Source organism: Elgaria multicarinata, chromosome 7, assembly GCF_023053635.1.
Source record: "Elgaria multicarinata webbii isolate HBS135686 ecotype San Diego chromosome 7, rElgMul1.1.pri, whole genome shotgun sequence".
Classification (NCBI taxonomy): Eukaryota; Metazoa; Chordata; class Lepidosauria; order Squamata; family Anguidae; genus Elgaria; species Elgaria multicarinata.
The window spans coordinates 91368024-91395586 of NC_086177.1; the positions used below are offsets into that span (position 1 = coordinate 91368024).

Below are 27563 nucleotides of genomic sequence, written 5' to 3' on the forward strand. Positions count from 1 at the left end.
AAACCAAGACAGTAAAATTAGGGAACTGGATTACAGAACCAATTGCAAGTAGGAAGAATGTCATACAGACTGAAAAGTTCTTCTGTTTGGAGATTGCAACATTATGCTGGGGAACATATTGTGTGAAAGACAGACAGGCAAAACTGCACCTCCAGAAAGGTTAGCAATGTCTGAGCAAAACAGAAAATTCAAGTATATAGACTATTTGGGTATACAGGATCAGAGGGATGAATGATTGTTCATCACTTATGACTTATTCAAAGAGAAGGAAGGAAGGAAGGAAGGAAGGAAGGAAGGAAGGAAGGAAGGAAGGAGCAAATGCAACACTATTTACTCAAAAACACTAAAATCCACAACTAAGAATCTGACCATCCCAGAAATTCTTCCCTTTCATGATCTCTGCTGCTGCAGACCAAAGTGCTTTTGACATGTTACAGTGAACATGTGGAGACGGGGATTATGTAGCCATCCCCACCTCTATGAATTCTGCTTAACATGGGCATAGATCCTAGATACATGCAACTGTACAGACATAGGACTCTTTCTGTGAGATCTGGAACTCTGCTTCAGACACCCCCACATGTTCAGTTATGATGGGCCGAAAAGCTGGATCACATCTGCTGCCCCTGCCCTGAATGGGGCAAGTGGCCCTGAATCCTGCACATTGGATGGACTGTTATGAGGAAGGGTTCTAGGGACATTTCTTTATATTTATTTAAAGGATTCCAGGGCAGTGTATAAAACTATGAATAAACTATTCACAAAACCATATAAATAAAATGACCCTGTTCAGACGACACGCTAAGCCACTGTTAGGCCGCTAACCCATTTGCAGCAAACGGTTAGCGAGTGTGTTTAAACCATGGTTCTGTAGCCACCATAGTTAGGATGGTTCACACACTACCTGCTAAGGCATGGTTCACACAACATGCTAAGCAATCATGTTTAGCTCAAAATACTTAACCACCGTGGCTCAGTATGTCATCTGAACAGGGTCATTAAGATAAAACAGCAAATAACCATAGGAAAATTAAGCAAAATAAAAAGCTATAAAAACAAACAAAACTAGATAGAATAGATAGATAGATCCTGCACATGCAATTGGGAATCTTGGGTTACCAATCACAAGCACATGCCCTACTCATGCATAGTTGTATGCACCAAGTGTTCTTGTCTGCCCAATCTACAAACATTACCAGCAGGGCAGTGGGTGTGCTCCCACTATGCTCCATGCAGTGATTGAACATATGAAGAACAATGTGACAAAAGAGCCCCAAGTACCTTGAAAAAGGATGAAGGAAGTGTTTATGGGTATCAGAACTCTGCAATGCTATTTCCTTTAACAGGCAAGCTGTCACATCCTACCATAATCTATTTCAAACTAGATTTCAGACAACTTATGGGGAAAAGCCTGCTTTGGTTGCCCCCACTGAGTGCTCTTCGACTTAACAAAGGTAATACAGGTTCTTGATCTTGCTAAACCTCCGAAGAGGCTTTTGATATGGTGGGTCATGCTATTTTATTTTACTTTGGTGTCAGCTCTCAGTTGGGTTGATGGGTTCAGTTCTCCAGTGGTTCCAATCTATCTCATTCAATGTGATACAGAGGATGATCTCTGGGGATCCTGCCTCAGCCCCCTGGAAACTGGACTGTGGTTCTGCAATTATCAGTGTTGATGTCAGTCTTTTTTATCATACACATGAAGGTCCTGGAAGAAATATCCTGCCTTTTCAGAGTGAAAGGTCATAAGTATGCTACTGACACTCAACTCTATATTTCAGTTACTAAACGTTTGGGTACAGCTATTCTTGTTCTAAATCAGTGTCTGAAAGCTAAATCAGGTGAAGTTGAATCCAGGCACTGGGAGGTGATGCTAGTAGGATTTTCTTGGATTTCCAAAGGTGTAGGTTAACTTGTGATTGATGCTGTTCTAATTCCAATATTGGAACAGTTTTGTAGTCTGAGAGTAGTCTTCGATCCAGTCTTACTTTTTGATAAGTAGGTTGCTGTAGTAACTAAAAGCATTTTACAGACCCTGTCCCTTCTAAGACAAGGAGAATCCTGCAATCCACGCTTTCATAACCTCCAGGCTTGACAACTGTATTGTCTTCTATATGGGGCTGCACTTAAAAACAACCCAGAAGTTTCAGCTAGTGCAAATTCTGTTGTGTGTCTCCTTACAGATATGGGATGATCCAATTCAGCCAACTTCTTTCAGCTGCACTGGCTGCTTATATACTTCTGGGCTCGTGACAAGGTTCTGAAGCTCACCTATAAAGCCTTTCATAGCCTGGCTCCCACATGTCTCAAAAAGTGAGTCTCTATATAATCTGCCTGATTCCAGCTTCAGTCTTCTTCTCAGGTCCTGCTCCAGGTACCAATTCTGCGCAAAGTGAGAAAGGTCTTCCGGAGATGGTGCAAAACTCATCTCTTCCATTTGGCCTTTGGTTCAGCTGACTAATTCTTATTGGTGCTGTGCTGATGTTTTCTTCTGGAAGATGAGTTTGTCTTACTTTGTTTTATGCGTCACAGTATGCTGCCTTGAATGCTGCAAAGGCAACTAATGAACAAATTTAACAACGAAAGCAAGCAAGCAAAAGGGAGCCATGTTGGCCATAATAAAGGTTCGAAGAATCCATACTACTTTTTGAGTTTCAAGTTTTGAACTAACCTAGTGTAATGGCTTTAGGCCAACCAAAAGATGACCAAAAAAAGAAAAAGATGTGCATGCTTACAAGATCTCCAGAACTCTTTATCAGGCAAGATGTTTCAAAAAGCGGGGGCGGGGAAGGTGACTTGATGTTGAAGTTATGATGTCTGCATGATCACAGTCTTGAGGTGGATTGGGGGAGGAAGGTCTGCAGACATTCAATTTAGGTTTCAAGTTTCACCCTGAACTGCTAGAGCTTCTACTAGGGCTGCTGGGTAGAAGAAAAATTATTCCCCCATTTTTGAAAATATACAACCCAGCTGTTGCTCAGAAATATCTCCAACCTCGGCAAAGCACACAGGTGAGTGACCCCATATTTGGGGCCTCCCTACAACTGAGACTGCAAAACACTTGGAAGACAGAAGAATTACATAAGCCAGGCACTGTTGGACACAGAGGCTGCCTAAAAACAGATGGGTCTGCTTAAGTTGATGCTTTTGCTTGCAAAATGGAAGAGTCCAGTCCAGGTCACACAGAATCATCTGTTGGCAAAGCAGCCAGAGATTTGAGCTAGCCTTAAACTAAAGAAGCTGAGATTTCTCGTAACAGTGAGAGCTAAGGCTAGGCTATTAAGACTGTTGAAGTGTTTTCTTCCCAAGAAAAATCTGATTTTGGATGATCTCCAAAACCCATCAGTTTGGAACGGTTTATAGTGGTTGAAAAAACATTTAGGCAAAACCATGTTTCTTTTCAATTTATCAACACTTAATAGTTTATCTAAGCTATTTGATAAGTGGCAAAGTTATACATTTTTAAAATGTTACCTGTCCTTCCCCCACAATAGTATCTTTATTTTATTCATTGGGATCACACTGTTTTCCTCTGGGGTTTTTTGTGTGCCACCCCAAGATGCATGGGAAAAAACATTTTTAAAAGCTTGCAGAAATACATCTCTCCCCATTTCTGTGAATCTATTCAATCCCATCTCTTTCAAATGTGGCTTTATTCAGGTTCCATCTTGATAAAGATGAGGAATACTGCTATAGACAACAACAAAAACACCTAAAAAACCAACAACGTGGCTGCATATTGCTACTAAGGCATCACTGGCTGGCCTGCAGTGATGTCATGGGATGTCCATGAGCATTCCAACTACCGACGTGGAAAGGGCACTCATAAGCTATGATGGTAAAATGACAGAATTCCAAAAAATAAGTATTAGTACAGTCAGTGTAAGAGAAGGAAGAAGATGAATTGCTACATGCTGTCAGCACCAGAAACTCAAATGTCATACCCAAAAGTTGTATAGGCAAGAACTCTTTATAACTGAGTATCATGTCACTTCTCATCTCCCTAGCCTCAGGGGCTACCATTTTCTACTGATGTTAGCATTAAGTAGTGACAAGACTGCAAGACCAAAAGCACCTCTTGCCTCAGTCCCTACAAATGGGTGGAGGGCAGAAAAAGGACAGAGGAGGACCTACCACCTGTCTGACTCCAAGGTCTCCCCAAACCTTTGTTCTCTCTGCTCCCCCACCTCAGATTTGTAGTTAAAACATTGACTTCCCCCACCTTCATGTTGAGTAACATGCTGCCAATATTTATCACCTGCCCTTCTACTTCCATCCTTTGGAAATCATGAATATTGGCATAATTACTTTTAAAGGACACAGGCTTACATGAAGGTACTCCTAGAAGGGCTACAAACGTTGTCCATAGAGCTTAAGGAGCTCAGTCTAACTCACCTGACTCTAAAAGGCAAGTTATACAAAAGGTTACCAAGCAAAACGCAAAAGACATCTTAAAATGCAAAACAAGATTTCCACATGCAATAAGGAAATACCAATTAAGACAGTCAGATTCCTTACAGCAGAAATGAGCAACAAGCAGCCAGCCTCTGGATCTAATCCAGACATCTGATACATGGCTTACACATTTTCACCAGGTATCCCGTCTCTTTTTCCTCTCCCTCTAACACCTATTGACTAATATCTCTACCATTGTCCCACCATTTCTGGCATGGGTCAAGGAAACTATAGTGATACAGAGCCATGCTTGGCAATGGCCATAATCTCCCCTCTCCATGCTTGGAAGGGAATCAATTTTCTAGTGGTGTCAGAAGGTAAGGAAAGGAAAGGAAGCAGATGGAGACAGAGAATGTGTGAGGTACACTGCTTGCAAGCTACACTGAGATGGTACAGTGTCTTTACTGGGCTTTCCTCAGGATGGCCCACTAGGAAATCCAATAATTGACCACTGTATTATAATATGATATTTTAAGATGCTGCCCTCAACATTACCCGAGGAAAGAATAAATGCTAACATAAAGTCATTTTGCACTTGTAGCAGTGTTACCCTTCATAAAAGAGAAAAACGTACTATAATTGATCGTTCATATAAATAGATGAACATATATATATATATATATATATATATATATATATATGGAGAGAGAGAGAGAGAGAGAATAACATCCTAATCCACAGTTAACATACTGTATATTATTATTATTATTATTATTATTATTATTATTATTTATTTATATAGCACCATCAATGTATATGGTGCTGTACAGAGTAAAACAGTAAATAGCAAGACTCTGCCGCATAGGCTTACAATCTAATAAAATCATAGTAAAACAATAAGGAGGGGAAGAGAATGCAAACAGGTACAGGGTAGGGTAAGCAGGCACAGGGTAGGGTAAAACTAACAGTAGAAAGTAACAGTAGAAGTCTGCACAACATCAAGTGTTAAAAGCTTTAGGAAAAAGAAAAGTTTTTAGTTGAGCTTTAAAAGCTGCGGTTGAACTTGTAGTTCTCAAATGTTCTGGAAGAGAACATTAACATCAATAACATCCCAATCCACAGTTTAAGCATGGATGTAAAAGCACAATGCTAGGCCCATTCCTCCGGCATGGATCTGCAAAAGTGGCTTCAAGTGTGTTAAGGCAGACCACATAAATAGTAAAACGAAATGTAAACAAAAGGAACAGAAATAGAAAGCATATGTCAAATGCACACTCATTTGACCCTGTCCCACCAAAATATCCTTGCTTCCTGTTCTCAGTTTAATCCATCACAATCTACGACTGTCTTTGGTTATATAATCTAATAGTTATCCCACATGTTTCTGTGAATATATAGACTGAGAACATTAGAGAAGGAGATTTTATCGTCCTCATTTTTAACAGTTATTTATGGAGATTAGAGTTCTTAAAGTCACTGAATATTACTCCTTTTAGAACTTCCTGCATTTTCTCTATAGTTAACAAGATTGCCTGAAGAATGTACAATATTAGAAGGAGGCTACTTTTACAAAGTAAAATTAAATATGGTCAAACTGTAATTGACCCTGTTCAGATGACTTCTCATGTCGATGATGGTTAAGCATTTTGAGCTTACAGTGTCGTGTGAACCATTCCTAAACATGGTGGCTACATAACCACAATTGAACCATGCATACTAACCACTTGCTGCAAAAGGGTTAGCAGCCTAACCACAGCTTTGCATGTCATCTGAACAGGGTCATTAACTTCATTTTTCCATAGAAGCAGACAAAAAGCAGACACAATCTAACCCTAACCACATGGGGGCTTGGAAGCACAGGTGAATAGGTTCCCAGCACAGGTCACGTGATTCCTGCAACCCGTTGTCCCTACCGCACATGTGCATTAAAAAGCAACTTCTATGTAGGGCTCATCTACACCAAGCAGATATCCCACTATGAAAGTGGTATGAAAGCTGTATATAAAAGGCAGGAGCCACACTACTGCTTTATAGTGGTATTGAAGTGCACTGACAACTGTTGGGTCCCATTGACACATGCCATATACTACTTTCATACCACTTTCATAGTGCTATATCCTGCTTGGTGTAGATGTGTCATGGGCCCCAGCAGTTGTCAATGCACTTACTGTAAGTACCACTATAAAGCAGTAGCATAGATCCTGCAGTGCACTTCAATACCGCTATAAAGCAGTGGTGTGGCTCCTGCCTTTTATATACCGCTTTCATGGTGGAATATCCTGCTTGGTGTAGCTGAGCCCATAGGCTGCAATTCTATACACACTTGCCTGGAAGTAAGTCCTATTGAACTCAGTGGGACTTACTTATGACTATATATGTGATTTAAGGGCTGAATCTTATATTATTATAGAATGACGTTCTCTACAGCAGGATTTAATGAATTTGTTCTATACATTACACAGAGATGCAGACTTGTATTTCAGCATTTGTGTGTTCACAGAACAAGATGTTAGATGTATTCTCCGAATTCTGGAAAGCAATAGAGAGTGTTCTATGTTGCTTAAACAAGCATAGCTATAGTGAGCAGAAGAGCTCATAAAGATTTTGCATTTTGCGTGCTTACCTCCCGGACAGTGCCTCAGGGCCATTTTACATCTTCTGGACTCTGCAATAGTTGGGCAAGGTATCGTGTCCTTTGCTGGCTTTTTCACGATCTGCCTTGTTCTCGTTTCCAAACCCCACTTAAATCCACATGTCTTGTTATTTCTGCTGCAAATCCCCCACTCGCTCCATGGGCCCACTTCGCAGCCTTCTGGGGAAACCAAGAAACATGCACACACAAATGTAACTAGTTAGCAACCTCTGGCTTTTGATGTCCGCATGTTGTTCATCCAAAATACATGCCACTGGGAATTTAGTGGGAATGCAGCAGCTCGGTTGTTGTCATGTAACTCCTTTGCTGAGGTAATTAAACTGGTTGCTTATTTGCTACTGGGCAGGTTTAAGGTTTTGGTAATAGCGTGCAAAGTCCTAAACAACTTGGGACCTGAATACCTGAGAGAGAGCCTTCTCCCTTACTGACCTGCCTGGTCAGTAAGGGAGATGACTCACTGAGGTCATCTGAGGACATGTTCCTGGTGGTTCCATATGGACCCATGGCCTGATTGGAGTCCACCCGGAGAAGACCCTTCAGTGTGGTGGCCCTCTTTCTTTGGGATTCCCTGCTCCTGGAGGTCAGGCAGGTGCGAATACTGTGTTGTTTCCAGTGCCTCCTGAGAAAAGTTCTGTTCCAGGAAGCATTCCTTAAATGACCAGCCATGTTTTTTATTGGCATTCTGTTTTTAATAATTTTAATATGGTGTTTTTGTCTTTTCAGTATTATGTTTCTTATGTTCGTCATTCTGGGGGCTTTCTAAATGCACATGAAGCCCTGGGTGTGTGTGCACAGTGAAACTGCATCTATTATATGACGTAGCACCCACTGTGCACCCACCTGGGGCTTTCCAGTGAAGCTGTGGAGAAAAAAAGTCGGTGACTTATCCCAACCTTTCCCCACCCGCTGTCTATACTTGCTCTGGAATTGCAGTGGAGGCCTGGCCTGGTGGATGGAGACCCTTGATTGGCTGCCATCCACTGGACAGGAGGCGGGCCCAGTGAGCCTAATGGCCACTGGAAAGCCCGTGCTGCCTCCCTTCATTTAGATTACTTGTTGCCACCCCACACCAGTGATAACTCGGGGTTAGGTGGCAGAGCAGCACCGATTTGGTGCTGCTCTGCCACCTAACGCATGGAGCAGTATACAAATACATGGAGCAGTATACAGTATACATGGAGCAGTATACAAAGACATGGAGCAGTATACAAATACTGTACATAAAATAAATAAATCAACCCCAGAAGGCCAGATTTGGCTCTTAGGGCTGAGGCTCATCACCCCAGCTCGAATGCAATTCATCTTCCTACCATAAATAAAAAATCAAGAGAATGAGCTTATCATGACCTCATCAGATAAAATGAGGGGTAAAGAATGGGAATACCACATCCAGGAGTACACAGTGTGATGTGTCGCAAATTCATCTATACATCACAATACTTGGATCCCAAATCTAAGTATAGGAAAAATAAAATCGAGCAATGACATTACTGCGTCTAGTATTAGGTTTCAGCCTCGCTTACAGTCATGAGTCACCAAACTGCCATCGTATATTTGTTGGGATTTTATTTTTAAATGAGGAAGATAATTTCACAGCAACTTAGGCTTTTAATTTTTTTTAATATATTTTTTTATTTCAGTTGCAAAGAAAATCAAAGTAACTAAGCACAGGAGTGCTTCAGAGTATCCTTATGATTTGCTTGGAGAAAAGCCATCAGGTTTCAGAAACAGAAATTTCCCTGGGACCCATTACTCTAGATTTATTAACGGTAAGAAGATTAATTGCATTGCTCTAACTTTATTATAGCACATTAGCCATTTCCATCTAGCTGATGCACCAAACACTGGCCAACGTTTTTATGCAGTGATGTAATGTATGAACTTGTAAACCTATCTCAACATCCAGATAGTTTCAGACCATTAGAGCATTTTTTAATTTTATTTTATTTAAAAACTGCAGCTCAGATTCATCTTCTCCAATATTTTACAGATTAAAAAAAGAGAGAAATTTGTTATTCTAAGACACTGATTCTCACTGATTGTACCACTTCTGAAATGGGCTGGGTGGGAAAACCAACAACATAGTGCAAATGAAAAAAATAGTGCATAGATTGGATTAAGTGTAATTACATTTTGCAGATGGGTAAGAGGGAAAACTCAGTGGTACAGATACCAGTTTTGCCAACAGAAAAGGCTGTCCTTTTGTGTCCAAACTATATCCTGATAGGCGCTTATAAGGATGGGGTGAGGCTGAGTAGGGTGGATGGGAAGCAACACATTGGCATTTTGCATCCATGCACATGCCTTTCTGCGCATGTGCAGTAGAATAGGGATCCTGATTAATCAGGGACACTCATTGGAAGTTAAGGTATATGCAAATGGACTGCAGAACCTTTTTTTTCTTTTTTACTTAAACATACACCATTACAATTAAGAAAAAAACAACATACTACATAAATGTTGATTAACATTAATATTGTATCTATATAACATAATCAAACTTAACATATAAGTGCACCCCCCACCTCGGGATCTCATTCCTGATTCCAAAATCTCATACTTTCTTCTGCTGGTGGTTTCCCACTTCCCTTAAAAAACATGAATATTAGGAACTGTTTCCAGATTTATTTATTTATTTATTACATTTCTATACCGCCCAATAGCCGGAGCTCTCTGGGCTCCTTCAAAATCATTTGTTTTAGCTATACCTCTTCTCCATTTAATATTACAAGTCAATTTATCATTAATAGCTATATCCCATACTTCTTTGTACCATTCTTCAATACAATAATCTCCTTGAATCTTCCAGTTCCTAGCTACAATCAATCTTGCTGCAGTCAGCAAATTCGTTATCAATTCCTTAATTTCTTTTTTTTACATTCTAAATCTTCAAATAGTGACAGTAATGCAACTTTTGGTGTTCGTTCTATCTTCATTCCCACAATTTCTTCAATCTCCAAAACCTGCAGAACCTGATTGGACAAAACAGCTTTAGAAGGCACTCTGACATTATGCTAGTGCTGCAATATGGGAAGGAGAGGAAGGAAGAAAGAGTTGAGACACAGGAAGTATTCTGTAAAGGTACTTACCCACACATTCCATCATCTCGTCTAAAGGCGTGAAGCCATCCGGGCATTCTCCAAAGCAACGGCCTCGGTAGAGGTAAAACCCAGGTTTGCACTTGGTGCAAAAGTCTCGACTAAAGCAAGAATCGCAGCTCTCTATTCTGCACCCTAAGGGGTTGGGGGAAAAGAACAACAACAGGTATTTTCCCCCGCCACGGTTTTACAAATCCACTGAGTGATACAACAAAAAAGAATGGAGCAGGAGTCATCCATTTAGGTATAGATCCGCAGTTTATGGGCTCATCTATACCAAGCAGATATTCCACTATGAAAGTGGTATGAAAGAGGTATATAAAAGGCAGCCACACTACTGCTTTATGGTGGTACTGAAGTTCACTGACAACTGTTGGGACCCATGATACATACCATATACTGCTTTCATACCACTTTCAAAGTATTATATCCTGCTTGGTGTAGATGTGTCAATGGGCCCCAACAGTTGTCAGTGCACTTCAATACCACTATAAAGCAGTAGTGTAGATCCTGCCTTTTATATACCATATTCATAGCGGAATATCCTGCTTGGTGTAGATGAGCGACCTGGGCTCACTCCTCTTCCACTTTTCTGTAATGTGTCGCAGCACTTACTCCATGGTGCGCCATCATCATAGTGTCCATTTACCTGCCCCCACTTCATATTGATGGTGGTTTCTGCTTCTAGTTGGGTGGAGCATGATGGTATTAGGATATGGGGTAACTTGCAGAGCGGAAGAGAGGATACTCAAAGGGGTGTGTGCACCATTTTTTCCTGAACACAATGCCATTTATAACATCTGTTTCTGTAACCAGCATCAATTAATATTTAAGAACATCATCATCATCGGGGAGTTTCCTCTCTCCAGCACTGCCACCACCTGTGGGGGTAACTGCTCCCTCACTCGGCAATCCCACCTATGTTTCTTATTTATAGCAAATGTTTATATTTCAGGGCCTGATGAACTCTCTGCCACTATTACTCGGGGTTCACCAAGCTGGCCATTTTCTGTTGCCACCAAGTCTGTTAGAATATTTCAAAACCTCCTAGTTGCTGGTATTAAGAATCTTAGCCCTTGAGATGGGCACTAAAACTAGAGACAAAATTAACTATTAAAGGGGATTACTAATGTTTACTTTGGGGGTTTCAAAAGACTGCTTAGTGCCAATTCTTAAGGACTCGAGACACTGTTGCTGCAACAAGCCTCTTGATGATTTCTTTTACCTCAGACCGAATTCTCGAATGACTTCTTTTAGCTCGGACCAAATTCCCTAAACTTCCACCCCAGCCAAATACATTCGCAACTAGGTCGAGCTCTTTGGTACAGTTTTCCTCTGACTCCCAAAGCTCCTCTGGTTGTCTTTCTGGCTGCTTGGACCGTTTATCTGGGTTTAATGCCTGCTTGTGTGACCTTCTTCTGACAAGATCTTAGGGCAGCCTCCTTAAGGCATAATATAGTCACCTGCTCCCTACTCCTGATCTTCACCAGCCATGCATGGTTATCCCACAAAGAAATAATTTTATTTATTTATTTATTACATTTATATACTGCCCCACAGCCGAAGCTCTCTGGGTGGTTTACAACAGTTAAAAATAGTAAACATTAAAAAGAACACAAGATTTAAAAAAACATCAGAAACAAAAAAACAACAGTATAAAAACAGTATAAAAACAACAGTATCCATAACTTCATATTCAGGCCTTAGCTATTCATATATAGTTATATACAGGGCATTTATTCACACATGACTTGGCCTATTACCCACACATAAGAATTAAATATACACACATCAGAGGCAGTGCAGGCCTTGCCTTTATCTGCCAACTGAAACACATACAAAGACTCTCTTTTTTCAATTTCTCAGTCTCTTGCTGTACTTCTACTTCATTTGTCCTGAATAATTGAAAATGGACATATTGTTTTTGTTTATGTTGCTTTATTCCATACACTTTTTGAATATATATCTAACACCTTGTTGACCACAGTGTTGTGGGGAGCAGTGAAATTATATAAATAACCAGTCTTCAAGATGCTGGGGAGCTGTTGTTTCTTGATTTCAAAACCTTGCAGAGATAGAAAAGGGGTTTCCCCCCCCCAAAAAAATATTTTTGTCCATTAACACACTACAGGGAGCTTCAGCTATTGGGTGGTATAAAAATGCAATAAATAAATAAATAAATAAATACTGAAATAAAAACTCCTGTTGAAAGATACCCCCCCCCGGGCACACACACACACGCATCCAAGTGATGCAAACATCTACTCCAGGGGTGAAGAAACTCCAGCTTGTGGGCTCAATCCAGCTCACCAGTAGACCCAACCACTTAGTGTTCAGTAGTTTCCTGGTTCCTCACCACCACTGCCATTCTACAAGCTTGAAATGCTTCCCTGAAGGGTTAGTTACTGGAAGGAAGAGATTTAAGCCAAAATATGCTGTATTTTGGACCCACTGTTTTGCATTTGGCCTCACCCACCCCTGGAATGCAGTCCCTGATGGCTTCTCTGAAATTGAATTCGGCCCTTCAGCTGAAAGATGTTCAACATCTCTGATCTATGTGGCTATGTATTAGCTGTTGCTTCCAATACTGGATGGAAAAACATATTTGCAACAGACTCCCCACCCCCAATAGGAACTGTAAAAGGGAGAGAGAGAGAAACTGTAATATTCTGGTTAAAAAATCTAGGTCTTTGGTAAACAAAAAGCTGCATGTTGTTGTCTATTATTTTTCACTCAGAGCTTCTCTAAATGAGCGATTTATAGCACACTCGTGATTGGACACTCGTGGAAGTTCGCAGGTTCATTACATGACGTCTTCAGCTTCTAAGAACCCTCCCATGCTATCTTCTGGAAAGAGCGGGTTTAAAAAACCCAGAATGGTTTTTAATTTGTGTGAACCGCCCAGAGAGCTTTGGCTATTGGGCAGTATAAAAATGAAATGAAATGAAATGAAATAAATAAATAAAATAACACCTTCCCATCTTAATTGAGCGGTGAATACAGGTAGTGTTCTCCTATGTTAAATTTTCCATTTCCGTTTCTTGCTCATATTGTAGCTAGACACTCTGTGATACATCTTTTGTCTTTCCCTTTCCTGATAGGCACCTTCTGATAGTTGGACGGTTCCTAACCTTTGGGATGTTTATCATTACATATTGGGAAGTGTCAGGCATTCTTCATATAGAAAGGAAGTGAGGTTTCTGTAGCCAGGAAGTTACCTACAACTTTCACCTGCAGACGGGTGAACCTGAATGCCAAACTCCGATCACTTGAACATCTTTTGCAAGAAACAAGTATTCAAAACATGCATGTAATCTTAGATTTTGGGAGAAGGGCCTGCACGTATTACATAGAGGGGATAGGAAAAGATACAAGCAAGACCACACTATGAATACTGGTTTCATATTCTGGTTAGAAAGCAGGGTTTTAAACTGCAGTTTTCCCGGTTCTAATGCAACTGAAGACTGTGATTATAACAAGCCATCATCTCAGTGCCAAAACCAGGTATGTGGGGGAATGGAGAGGAGGATGAATAGGGAGAGTATGGGCACATGGCTCATTCCCAGGACAACAAGCCATGGTGCAGCTTTCCCAAACCTGGTGAGTTCCAGATGGTTTGGACTTCAACTCCCATAAACTCCAGCCAGTATGGCCAATAGTCAGGAATGCTAGGAGTTATTGTCTAAAACATACTTCCGGTAATTCCTCTTGAAACCAGTTAATGTGCTTAGTGGTGACGTGTCAAGTTTCACCGTTTTCCAAGTCAGGAATGATCATTCTTTCCCCAAACGACTGCAGCCTCACTTCACTTGTATCTCTACTCACACCTTGGTTATTCAGCTGTGTGTTCTAAAGTCAGACTGTAGACCCTCTAGACATGGACCACCAAATCACTCTGAGGACCTGTACAGAAGCTAGAACACGAGGGCCCTTTCCCCCCTGTGCATTCATGCACATACACTGACATACAAAGGCAAAAACGTTTTTGTTTCAGCAGGCTTTTGGAACTATACTGGACCTGTGTTAATGTATTGGATCCCCCCCCCCCCTTTTAGCCTGTTACAGTTTTTAAAATTTAGAACATGTTTTTAATTTTACTGTAGGTTTAATTCTATTTTAACTTTTGTAATTTATATGTTTTAATTGTACATGTTTTAATCTTGTAAACCGCCTTGAGTCACAGTACTGGGGAAAAGGTGGGAAATAAATAAATAAATTAATTAAAAAAAATAGCTGCTAAATTCACATATAATCTTTTCCCAGGCATTTAACAGCATGTGATGAGTTTTTAATCTATCCCAGATTTGTTTTTATGGTTTGGCTGATTGCTCAAAGTTGTTTTTAGATGCATGTTGTCTCTGTGTGTACTGTCTGTTGTGTGTTTTTGAATTTTGTATACTGTTTTTAATGTTTTCATCTTTGTAAACCATCCAGACAGCTTCAGCTATGGGGCGATATAGAAATGTAACAAATAATTCTAATATACAAAGATGGGATTGTAATGGTTCCACAGAAGCAATTGCTCCAATGCGCTTTGCTGGGTAAGACATGCTGAAGGATGGGACAGTACCCTGATTCTAACCATGTTACCTCATGCCGTTTTAGACCATCAAATGGTTCAGGTTCACAGCTTTAATTTCAGATAGACGGCAAAATATGCAGGCACGATCCTGCCCAATCACTTTGTGAGAAATGAGCCCTTACCTACATTTCAACGTGTGTATGAGCAGTTACCCATGCTCTGATAACCTCTCGTTTGGATTACTGCAATGCGTTATACGTGGGGCTGCCTTTGAAAACGGTCCGGAAGCTTCAGCTGGTACAAAACAGGGCAGCCCGTTTACTAACAGGGACTGGCTGGCGATATCACATTACGCCAGTCCTTTTAGAACTTCATTGGCTGCCAGTCCAGGTCCGGGCCCGATTCAAAGTGCTGGTATTGACATTTAAAGCCCTAAATGGTTTGGGGCCAGGTTATTTGAAGGAACGCCTCCTCCCATATGTACCTACCCGGACCTTAAGATCATCTACAGGGGCCCTTCTCCGTGAGCCCCTGCCAAAGGAAGTGAGGCAGGTGGCTACTAGGAGGAGGGCTTTCTCCGCTGTGGCACCCCGGTTGTGGAATGAGCTCCCCAGAGAGGTCCGCCTGGCGCCTACACTGTACTCCTTTCGTCGCCAGCTGAAGACCTTTTTATTCACTCAGTATTTTAACACTTAATTTTAACTTAAATTTAAATTATACTGTTTTAACTCTGTATTTTAACCTTATATCAATTTTGCTGCGTGGTTTTATCCTGGTTGTGCTTTTTATATTGTATTTTGTATTTGTGTTTTAACCTGTTGGTTGTTTTATGATGGTTTTAATTTTTGTGAACCGCCCAGAGAGCTTCGGCTATTGGGCGGTATCAAAATGTAATAAATAAATAAATAAATAAATTCAAACATACTTATTTAAAATGATTTTCAGGGCGCCTTTAAGGGTAAATTCCTCTCATATTGAGTGTATCCTGGGTCACCTCACAGAGAACTAGGCATATTTTAACCGTATATAAGGGTTATCTCAAAAATAAACACAAAGATGACTTCAGATTTTTTAAAAAAGTAGAGTTTGGTTAGTTTTATGCCAATAGTTTCCAAAGCCACTCCAGACGATTGCAGGGACAGAGAAATGTATAGAAATCAAATCAAACAAAAGCATAATCTAAAAAGGGGGGAAATGCAACTGGAAATTTTGATAGCAGAACCAAAAAATGGAACAACTTTTAGAAAACGTTATGGAGCTGTCATGGTCATAGAGTCATAGAATAGTAGCGTTGGAAGGGGCCTATAAGGCCATCGAGTCCAACCCCTTGCTCATTGCAGGAATCTACCTTAAAGCATCCTTGACAGATGGCTGTCCAGCTGCCTCTTGAATGCCTCTAGTGTGGGAGAGCCCACAGCCTCCCTAGGCAATTGATTCCATTGTCGTACTGCTCTAACAGTCAGGAAGTTTTTCCTGATGTCCAGCCAGAATCTGGCTTCCTGTAACTTGAGTCCATTATTCCGTGTCCTGAACTCTGTATTGAATTGGTCCCTCCAATCAACATATCCCATCAACAGAAGGGGGGTGATCCCCCCTTCTGCTGCAGCCCTCACCCACATGTCTAGAGGCTTGAGGGACGCTTTGGAGCAGATTTGAGGGGGGGGAGAAAAGAGGGGAGAAGTCTCGTTGAACAAGCAAAAGCCCTCCTGAACAACACTATATTTTGCCCTATGATTTTTTATATAAAATGTTGTAATAGTACTGAGGATAAAACTACAAGACATGGCATATTTTCTAAACTTCCATTGGCATGCAGGAATTACTTTGCACTTTCAAAATATAAAATTGTCTTAAATTCTCATATTAAAGTCAGAGAGATGTTCATGGGCAATTTTACTGACATGACACAGCCTAAACAGCCTATAAATCTAGAAGATTACAATAGAGCCTTAAAATCACCTTATTGGGAAAATGAAAGTAGACAAAATCTGAGGCTCAGCTGGTTTCTTAGACTGTCATCTATGCTCACTTACCTGGGAATATGTCCCATTGAACTGAATGGATAGGATTGTGCTGCCTGTAATTAATTTCCATTTCAAAACCACAAGTGCTTGTTTGGCCCAGTGTATTATCCTGGTATAATCAATTTTTAGTATTTTATAACATGCATTTTTGAGTTTAGAAGGCTGCAAAATTTGCAATTATTTTTTTTTAAAAAAAGATTAACACTTGAGTGGAGGTAGTCCAGATATTAATCTGTGAGTCACTGGTCTGGTTTACACATGCATATACTTCATTTGGTGGTGGTTGTTTTTATTTATTTAAAGGAATCTCCATGGTAAAAAAAAATTCAGAAAATATAAAATATTCAGCTATCTACTAAGACTTCGCTGGATTTCACAAAAAGGCTAGTCTAGATAATGGGGCTATTCACACTTGGGGTTATTTGTGGTTTAAACAACCAGAAGATAATCCATGCTTTGTTCTTAGGTTAACTCTGGGTTATTTAGCCCACAAATAACCCAAAGTGTCTGGGTTCAGATGTTACACTAACAACCTATGAATGGGATGATTGTTGGTTGTAGCTGCAAATGAAGTGGCTCATACACAGTGCATGTCCCAACAAATCATGGGTTAATTGTAATCAAACTGCAGTGGGGGGCTGACTTCAGGTATACCATATTCAACACTTAAACGAAGTGTGGAATAAAATTAAGCCCAGATGAAAAATGGATAATAGGGCAAAAGAAGCACAGTCACAGCTTGCACAAGTTCCAAACCCTCTCCCCACTTCCTTGCTTCTGCTGTTCCTCTTCAACTATCAGCCCACAAAGAAATTTTAAAACTCCCACACAATCCGTTCCCCCACCCATCCCCAGTAAGCTCACAACAGGCCTGAGGTTTGGACATGGAATAATTTTTACTGAAAGCTCCTCTGCAGGACTCAACAGCTTGTAATATTGACTATGCCCAATAAATCGCTCAATTCTATGCGGTCTGTCATTGTGTTGGATCAACCCTGCTATGATGATTAACAGCTTAAGAAATAATTCTTGTTGCTTGAAGGGTGGTTAGTTTACTTCAACCCAGCAATGTTTCTTTTTTTAAAAAAAAAATAGTTGTTGTTTTTATATAAAAAAAGTATGCTTTCGGGATGAAATTACATGACATCTAGAAAAACACAGATCTTTAAACAGTCCTGCAAATTTAAGATGCCTAGATCACAGCTAGTAAAGAAAATTAGTTTGAAAACACGCAATTTCCCCCCTTCATAATTTTAGAGCTGCCACGTGGCATTTACAGTGTTATATCTGGCAAGACAGGCACTGTTAAATCCATGTCCCTGTTTTCCCTAAGATATGGGTTCTAGCAGTTTTCTAGCGCAAATCAGAAAACATTCCAGAATTATTATTTTTAAAAAAGGTTGAAGATTTATTGTGCTCAAAGATATTAATAGGTTAGGCATTTTACATTGAACTTGCTTGAGCCTCCTTCTATAACCATCAGTAGGGATGTTAGCCAGAACTATTTTTAAACAGTGAAAACAATGTCTGAACAACAGACAAAAAAAAAATGTTCAGAGATAAAAAGGGCGTCCAACATCATGAAATAAAAATTTAATACTATCATTTGCGTATTTGGACAACCTATGAAAAATAGCAGGGCAGCGTTTTGTAGAAGTTGAAGCACCATATGGGATAACACAAAAACACACTTCAAGAAAAGGGATAAAGAGATTAAAGATAAACAAGACAGACAGCTATTTATTGACAGTCATTGACTATTAGACAAGAAAAAAATAATGTGCACGATTTCACCAAGTAGAGTCATCTTCGGAAGTTATTTGTGCACAGACTGAGAGTGTGAATTATTGGTGGTGCCAAGCTCTATCACACACAGGCCAACAACTGAAAGCCAGGTATGCAGCTTATGTCCACACACACAGTGACAGGAGTTGTGTGGTGTAGTGGTTAGAGGGTTGGACTGGGAGTTGGGAGATCCTTGTTCTTGTCCCCACTCGGCCATGGAAACCCACTGGGGGAGGGGGGATCTACACTACTGCTTTAAAGCGCTTTAAAGTGCTTTATAACAGTTTTGACAACTGTTGGGGCCCAGGACACACTGCATATACAGTTTTCAAAACGTTTTCAAAGTGCTTTAAAGCACTTTAAAAGCAGTAGTGCTCGGCTCCGTCCATTTTCTTCTGCTGCCCCTTACGCCTGGAACGCTCTTCCAGAACATTTGAGAACCACAAGTTCAATCGCAGCTTTTAAAGCTCAACTAAAAACTTTTCTTTTTCCTAAAGCTTTTAAAACTTGATGTTGTGCAGACTTTATACTGTTAGTTTTACCCTACCCTGTGCCTGCTTACCCTACCCTGTGCCTGTTTGCATTCTCTTCCCCTCCTTACTGTTTTACTATGATTTTATTAGATTGTAAGCCTATGCGGCAGAGTCTTGCTATTTACTTTTTTACTCTGTACAGCACCATGTACATTGATGGTGCTATATATATAAATAAATAAATAAATAAATAAATAATAATAATAATAATAATAATAATAAGTAGTGTAGATCCCCCCTGGGTGACTTTGGGCCAGTCACAGACTCTCAGCCCAGCCTACCTTTTAAAACACTAGTTTTAAAATCTCTTCACTGGCTGCCAATTAGTTTCTGGGCGAAGTATACAGTAAAGTGTTGGCTATTACCTTTAAAGCCCTACATGGTTTGGGTCCAGGCTACCTGCGGGATCGCCTTCTCCCATACAATCCACCCACACACTCAGGTCCTCTGGGAAGAATCTACTTCAATCTGCCAAAATTAGGCTGGCAAGTATTACACAGAGGACCTTCTCCTCTGCTGCTCCCAGACTGTGGAATGGCCTGCTGGAGGAGACTCATCAACCTAACAGTTTTTTAGCATTTAAGAAAGCTATAAAGACTGATCAATTCCAGCAGGCCTATCCAGTGGAATTTTAGGATGCTTTTAGGATGTTTTAATAATGTATACTATGTTTTAAAATCACTTTTATATATTTTATACTTATTGTCGTTCCCCACCTCGATCCAAATGGAGAGGTGAGTAAGAAATAAATTTATTTTTATTTTTATTTTTATTATTATTATTATCATCTCACAAGTTTGTTGTTGAGAGGATAAAATGGAGAGGAGGAGGATTATGTCCACCACCTTGGGTTCCTTGGAGATAAAAGGTGGGATATAAGTATAATAAATAAACACAACTGAGGACTTGCAAAGCAGCCTGCCATCCACAATTTCAGAGCATGTCCTGATAAACTATAAAGAAAACTACAGCTCCTGCTTTGCATGCAGAAGGTCCAGGTCCCATCCCCAGCATCTCCAGGTACGGAAGGAAAGGAATCCTGCCTGAAACCCTGGGGAGCCGCTGACAGTCAGTGTTGACAATATTGGGCTAGATGGACCAATTGTCTGACTCAGTGTAAGGCAGCTTCCCATGTTCCTATGACTAGTGTTTCAATTCGGAGCAGTCTTGTGGCATTTCTTGATTCGGACCACGTTAAGCTGCCTTATGTTATTGGTCTCTCTAGCCCAATATTGCTTTCCCTGCCTGGTAATGGCTGTTCAGAGTGTCAGGTAAAGATCTTTTCCCATCACCTCTGACGTGATCCTTTCTAACTGGAGATGCTCAGGCTGGAACCTGGCACCGTCTGCATCACTTCTTCAAATAGTGAACTCAGATGGTCAGTGCTGACATGTAAAATATACAGAGTTTGGGGAAAAGCCTGTTGTTCAGCTCGCAAACACTTTCCCCCAAACTCTGAACTCTGGGAACTTTTTTTTTTGTGTGTGCACCTTTTTATGGCAGGTTCTGCAATTTATGCTAATTGCTCAGAAATTTACGCAAATTGCAATACCTGCGGGGGGGGGGGAAATGAGCAAAACGCCTGGAAAATCCACAAACTGGCTCAACTCACTGCAGACTGACTCAGGTGCCACAGCAGGAACCAAAATGAAGTCCTGGGGTGGTGGGGGCTGAACCAAGGAAAGCCTGTTGAACTCCGGCCCTCAGACAGATTTCTCCTACATTCCTAAGTGGAGCTGCTGTATTTCAGGGCCACCTAGTGCTGAGCAAAAGCACTGCCAACGTGATGGTTTGGAGGGGCGATGGACCATAAAACGACCCCCCCTCAACAACAACAACAACAACCACCTCAAGGGTGTATTGAGTTGACTCGTTCTGTGGCTATTGTAAAAACAGGAGAAGCAAGTCCCCGCACAATAGTGGAAGACAGGATAAAAAGGAAGAGAGAGTAGCTGGATGTCCCTCCCTCTTACCCATTTCTCTTCTCCAAGTAGCAACACAGTGCAAGCACAGAGGAAAACATATAAAGCTGTCAGCTCTGCTCTGACTCCTTAGTCTAGCAATTTGTCATTTAGGTACATACGGAACTTCTCCCAACCATCTGGCTTGGCCTATTTGCCTGCTTGACTACCAATCTCAGGACAGGCGGTCTGAAGGAAATTGCGAGGAAGTCCATGCCAGCCTTCCCCAACTTGTGCCCTCCAGGTGCTTTGGACTACAACTCCCAACTGCCCCAGCCAGCATGGCCAACTGTCATCAAAGCTAGGAGTTGAATTTCAAATCATCTGGAGGGTACCAAGTTGGGGAAGGCTGGACTAAGCCTAAAGTAAATCTGACCAACACCCCAATTCCAAGTACGTCACTCAGAAATCAATGGGATTGATGGAAGTCAATGGGACCTCCACATTATGGGCAGAAGAGTTGGGATGCAAATGCCAGCACAAAAAGGCACCAAGACATTTAATCATGACTCCTTATAAAATGGTTAGAACTCCATGCCAACTTGTGATGATGTGAAATATCCAAATATTCCAATTATTTGTTTAGAAATAATGCATTTTGGAAAGATATGCTCAAATCTTTCAAAAATGCATTATTTCCAAAATTCCAAGCAAATGAAATTATCAAAACAAAGAAACAAAACTGAGAATAGCCAAGGCAAGAAAGTAAAACCAAACAGTGGGGGGGAAAGTTTAAAATGGGTAGAGTTCCTGACATCACAATTAAAGCATGTAAAGCCAAGGCCAATATCACAAAGTGCTTCGCAAATAAAATATAGAAGCTATACATACAGAGGGATCATTTTCATCTTCCAGCCGAATGTGGCCACATGGTAAATATTAAGCAATGCACAGCAACATTTGAGAACAAAAGGTAAGGATCCCACATTCAAATTGAAACAGCAGAAATCGGCAACATAAAAATTGCATGTTTGAAAATGTCCCAACTGTGCAGGCTATTTGGGAAATTAAATGACTGCATGAGTACTAGGGTTCTACAGCTTACTTGAAAAACAAGTAAGGGTTCAGCACACTCCATTATTATATTTCAATATATGCTGGACTCAAATTTACAGCAAACCAACATTGGTTCCTTCGTTACTATTTAAAGATATAGGGGGCTCATCTACACCAAGCAGATATTCCACTATGAAAGTGGTATGAAAGCGGTATATAAAAGGCAGCAGCCACACTACTGCTTTATAGTGGTACTGAAGTGCACTGATAACTGTTGGGACCCATGACACATACCATATACTGCTTTCATAGTGTTATATCCTGCTTGGTGTAGATGTGTCATGGGCCCCAACAGCTGTCAGTGCACTTCAGTACCACTATAAAGCAGTAGTGTAGACCCTGCAGTGCAGTTCAATATCACTATGAAGCAGTAGTGTGGCTCCTGCCTTTTATATACCGCTTTCATAGAGGAATATCCTGCTTGGTGTAGATGAGCCCAGGATAACACTCTGTTGAGGATTGGGATAGTTAGAATGGGGGAAAAGCCAAATGTAATGGATTGTTTGGATAAAATTTGGAATATTGGGGAGTGAAGAGAAGGGATAAATATGAAATGGATTTATTATTTAGTAGAAAAGATGTGGGCAAAATGTTGGTAAATGTTTTATTTATTAAGATTTATGATCACATGTGATTCCAAACATTTTCCACCAGCATAAGAACTGGAATGCTTTGTGTTTCAAAATGAAAAGCTTGGCAACTTTAAGAATTTCATTTTTTTCATGAGAAGTTAGTTTTCACACTTTGCAGCCTTAGAGATTTCACATTCAAGAACAAAAAAATACTGAATGTAGGCTGCAATTAAAAAACAAACACTTACAAAGGAATAAACCCCTTTGGACACAGTGGGATTTACTTCCAAGTAAACATGCAAAGGATCATGTGGTAAGTTTGCAAGTTCAGCAGGCGTGAACAAAGTTACCCAAGTTAAAGTCACACCGATGTGCATGGGTAATTGTGCAAAACTGCAAAACCATCTTGCGGGGGGGGGGAAACATGACAAAATAGCATGTTATTGCTTTTTCAAGTTTAAGAAAAAGGCTCCAGAAATAAAATAAAAAATCATTCTTCATGTCAAAATGACATTTCAAGAATGAGCATGTACACAAAATCAGAACCAAGAGAAATAAAACAGCAACATAAATCACGAGTTCCTAACAAATAATGGTGCATGCTTTCACAAAAATTAACCAATATGGTGCAGCAACAGCGCTTAATGCAGCCTTCCCCAACCTGGTGCCCTTCACATGTTTGGACTTAACTCCCATCAGCCCCAGCCAGCATGGCAATGGTCAGGAATCCTGAGAATTATAGTCCAAAACATCTGTTGGGCACCTTGTGTGGCAAGGCTGGTTTACGGTATTGTGCCCACCAGAGCAGAAAATATTACAGGTGTATCGGCTTTGTCCTGAGGGAAAGCAAGAACATATTCTGAGACCATAAATACATAAGCTCTTATAAAAACTATGTATTCCTTTATGGAACCCATGGGAGACATTTGTTTCAAAGAATTATTCCACCTAAGGGAAGGAAGACAAGAAAGATCCACAAGATTATAAATTTACAGATTATTTTGTATGAGCTAGCTGGGGATTCTTTTAGGAAAGTGTGCTTATAATGGAATTGCCTTCAAAATATCTTTTTTATGCTTTCTACTACCATTTTCAAAACGAAGTCACTGTTGAACGAATTACAAAACACAAAGTAGAGAAAACTCACTTGAACATCTGTTCATGTCTGGGGCTCGGAGACCATAGTACCCAGACGGGCAAGAATTCAAGCATTCCCCATATTGCCTCATTCCTTCTCGTCGTAGGAAGAAGAACAATTTATGCTGACATCTGAGGCATCCATTGTCTTTTGTGCAAGACAAACAACCTTTGCAAATTGGATTTGGTCCATAGTTAGCTGTGAATACAGGGGTTTTTTTGGGGGGGGGTTATAAAAGAGAGAGAGAGAGAGAGAGAGAAAGAGAGGAAGGAAACAAACAACAGTATTAATATCCCAAAGGCAGCATGTAACATTATTAATTTTCCCTATAAAAGCCACACTGTAGAAAGAAACAAATAAAGAAACCTTGGCCAGACATGAGATTGAAGTGGGAAGCCACTTTCAGAAGCCACGCCCGAGTGGGCAATTAGGGAAATGGCACTGGAAGGTGCCAAGGATTAAGACAAATTACTGTGTTTTATTTAAGCCATGGTGGATAGTTTTGATCATGGGAACGGGGTCACACACACACTATAAATATTTTCTGGACGCAGATGGGAGCAGCAAGAATAACCAGTTTCAAATGAGGAAAGCATCTATACTGTGGCATGACTTGAGCCTCACAGTCTAAACTAGATACCATTTAATATGTCATAACATTGATTGTCATATGCAAACTGAAATAAAAGAACCACCTTTTCATCTGTATATTTTTAGATGGAACTTATAATATGAATATTTCAGGTATTCTTTTCTAGTTAGAATACACGACCAAGCATAAAATCGACATCTGTGAATGACATCAATGTAATTTTTTAAAAAAATATATCCTCCACCCCTCAATCTTAAGTATTATTTAGGACAAGAAAGCTGTAGAGGACAGGTTATCCCAGATGGAAAACTAGAGATGATGATGATGATGATAGTGATTTACATTTATATACCGCCTCATAGCTGAAGTTCTCTGCGTGGTTTACAAAGATTAAAAGACTAAACATTAAAAATCAATATACAAAATTTTAAAACATAAAACAGCGAACATTTAAAACAATTTTAAACTCTTAGCCAGGCCGGAGCAAGTTCTGGAGTCAGTTTAAACTCAACATATGCTGTTAAATGAGAAAATAAGTCTTGACCTGGCGCCGAAAAGATAACAATGTTTGCGTCAGGTGAGCCTCATCAGGGAGATCGTTCCATAATTGGGGGGCCACCACAGAAGAAGCCCTCTCCCTTGTTGCCATCATCTGAGCTTCCCTCAGAGTAGGCATCCAGAGGAAGACCTTAGATGTTGAGCGTAGTGTACGGGTAGGTTCATGTCAGGAGAGGTATTGTTTACAAATCCACTTAGTGAAACAACAAAAAAGAATGGAGCAGGAGTCATACATTTAGGAATAGATCTGCAGTTTACGGGCTCATCTACACCAAGCAGATATTCCACTATGAAAGTGGTATGAAAGCGGTATATAAGAGGCAGGAGTCACACTACTGCTTTATAGTGGTACTGAAGTGCACTGACAACTGTTGGGACATATGACACATACCATATACTGCTCTCATACCACTTTCATAGTATTATATCCTGCTTGGTGTAGATGCGTCATGGGCTCCAACAGTTGTCAGTGCACTTCATTACCACTATAAAGCAGTAGTGTAGATCCTGCAGTACACTTCAATACCACTATAAAGCAGTAGTATGGCTCTTGCCTTTTATATACCACTTTCATAGTGGAATATCCTGCTTTGTGTAGATGAGCCCTATGTTACAATTCCAAAACATCATATGTTTACGATGCGGACATATGTAACCGCAGCCCAGCAGCTGAAAACCTAGGCCAGATGGCGACTGACAAACTAATACCACATTCACCACGTCACATGGGAGGTATAACCACCTGTCCATCTTGCCTGGGTCCAGCTCCAGCTGAGAGCCCCCTCCCTCCCGCTACCAACTGTAGCTGCTGAGGCCATAAGAGGGAAAGGAAGCAGCAGCCAGGCAGCCCTCCATCATGCCTTGATCTGTGTATGAGGCTATTAGAGGGAGAGGGAAAGGAAGCAACTACTGAACTTTACAACTAAGAATCTAGTTCCTGAATTTGCTTCTTCTTTTTTTCCTCCTCCTTCCCAGTCCCCTTTCCTTTTGTGTCATTTTTTTAGACTGTAAGCCTGTGGGCAGGGACTGTCTTAAGAAATATTTTTGTAAGCTGCCTTGAGAGACTTTTTTTGGCTAAAGGGCGGGATAAAAGTGCTATAAATAAATAAATAAATAAATAACAACTGGTACATTTTCCATCAGTAGCTGTGTTGATCATAGGTAGGAGTCCAAGTGTCTCACCCAGGATAAAAATCACTTCTGAGAATAACTGGATTTTATATTTTTAAAAATGGAGGATCCAAGATTTTCCTACATCTGGCTCACAGCAGCCCCAGGAGCAGCTGCAGGTCCTTCCTGAAATCATTGTATGACCTGCAGACCCTAAAGTGAACATCTGCAGACCACGCCCCCCTCATTTCATCTCAAGACTCTGTACACGCAGACAATGTAATTTTACCATCAAGACAACTTTCCCCCCTCTCCTCTCTTTCCCACCAGCATTTTTATAACATCTTGCCTGATGAAAAGTACTGAAGATGCCGAAAGCTTTCTCACACTCACACTCACTCACACACACACACACACACACACACACACATATATATATAGGTTATCTTTTGGTTAGCCCAATAAAGGCATTTCAGTGGTACCGATTTGGATTTTTCACCAATGTGCCACAACCAGGGAACAAACTAACACAAACCTGGCTCTAGTTGGCACATGGAAACAAAAACAAAATGGGAATCCCTGCAGAGTTGCTTGCCCACAAATCCAGATGTGTGAACAGCAGCATTTTTTATTTTTGTTTGACATATGTTAGTTATGTCCCAAAGTAATGACAGTGATTTTCCTTTCCTCAGTGCATAAAATGTAACAATCTCAGACAACCAAGCCAGTTCATTCATTATTAATAAGACCAATGGTGCAACCCTATGCATGATTAGACAGAAAGAAGTTCTGCATCTCCCAGCATGGCCCAGCCAGGCTGGCTGGGGCATGCTTGGAGATGTAGAACCTCTTTCTGTCCAAACAAGCACAGGATTGCACCCTAACGGTGGTGTAGCCCCACCTTCCCCAACACAGTGCTTTAAAAATGAGGTTGGGCTGCAACTCCCAGAATTCCCAACAGTCCAACACATCTAGAGGGAATGCTGGTGAGGACACCTATGACCAGATGGTCTCCACATACACTTCCAAATGCATTTATTTATGATATTTATATGCCTCCCCATAACTGACGTTATTTTGTGCAACTTATAGTAAATATAGCAAATATAAAAAGAAGTGGTGGCCAATGGTGGGTCCCCCCCCACAACTATAGTGGACGTTTCTTGTTTAAATAACTATAATGTTTGGATGTTGGGCAACCCACAATGGTGTGAACATCCCAAAAGATGGCAGTTCCGCAAGACGCCTGGGTCTAGCATTGATCAAACCTTGGATTGACTCTAAACACATAGCCAATTTGCCTGGGTTATCAAGAGAGGCTGACTCAAAACTGGTAGGGCTGCCTGCCACTGCTGAGACCAAGAAAAGGGGAAGGTCTCAACTCTATGATCAATGCAGGTAGAGAAAACCATGATCTCTCCATGATCACCACCACCACATCTTCTTACAGCAGACCAAAAAAGGCAACCTGTTCCCAGTCAGCAGACAATATGGACTAACAAGCATGTTCAAAACCCTAATGCCACATCCTCCTCAGAACAAAATTTCCTCAGATGAGGAATCCAC

The 27563-nt window shown here is 40.7% G+C and overlaps 1 protein-coding gene across 4 annotated transcripts in view; it reads right to left on the minus strand.

Moving 5' to 3' along the window:
- Window positions 1–27563, minus strand: part of RSPO2 (R-spondin 2) — a 125570-nt gene that overhangs the window by 32330 nt on the left and 65677 nt on the right. For 2 of the 4 annotated variants that reach the window (XM_063131055.1, XM_063131058.1), the window contains exons 2-4: window positions 23747–23935; window positions 10138–10281; window positions 7019–7207 (exon numbers count right to left, since the gene is read on the minus strand). In XM_063131055.1, the coding sequence (XP_062987125.1) occupies window positions 7019–7207; window positions 10138–10281; window positions 23747–23935 (522 nt within the window). The remainder of the gene's footprint in view (window positions 1–7018; window positions 7208–10137; window positions 10282–23746; window positions 23936–27563) is intronic. The other 2 variants (XM_063131056.1, XM_063131059.1) reach the window with 2 other exon arrangements.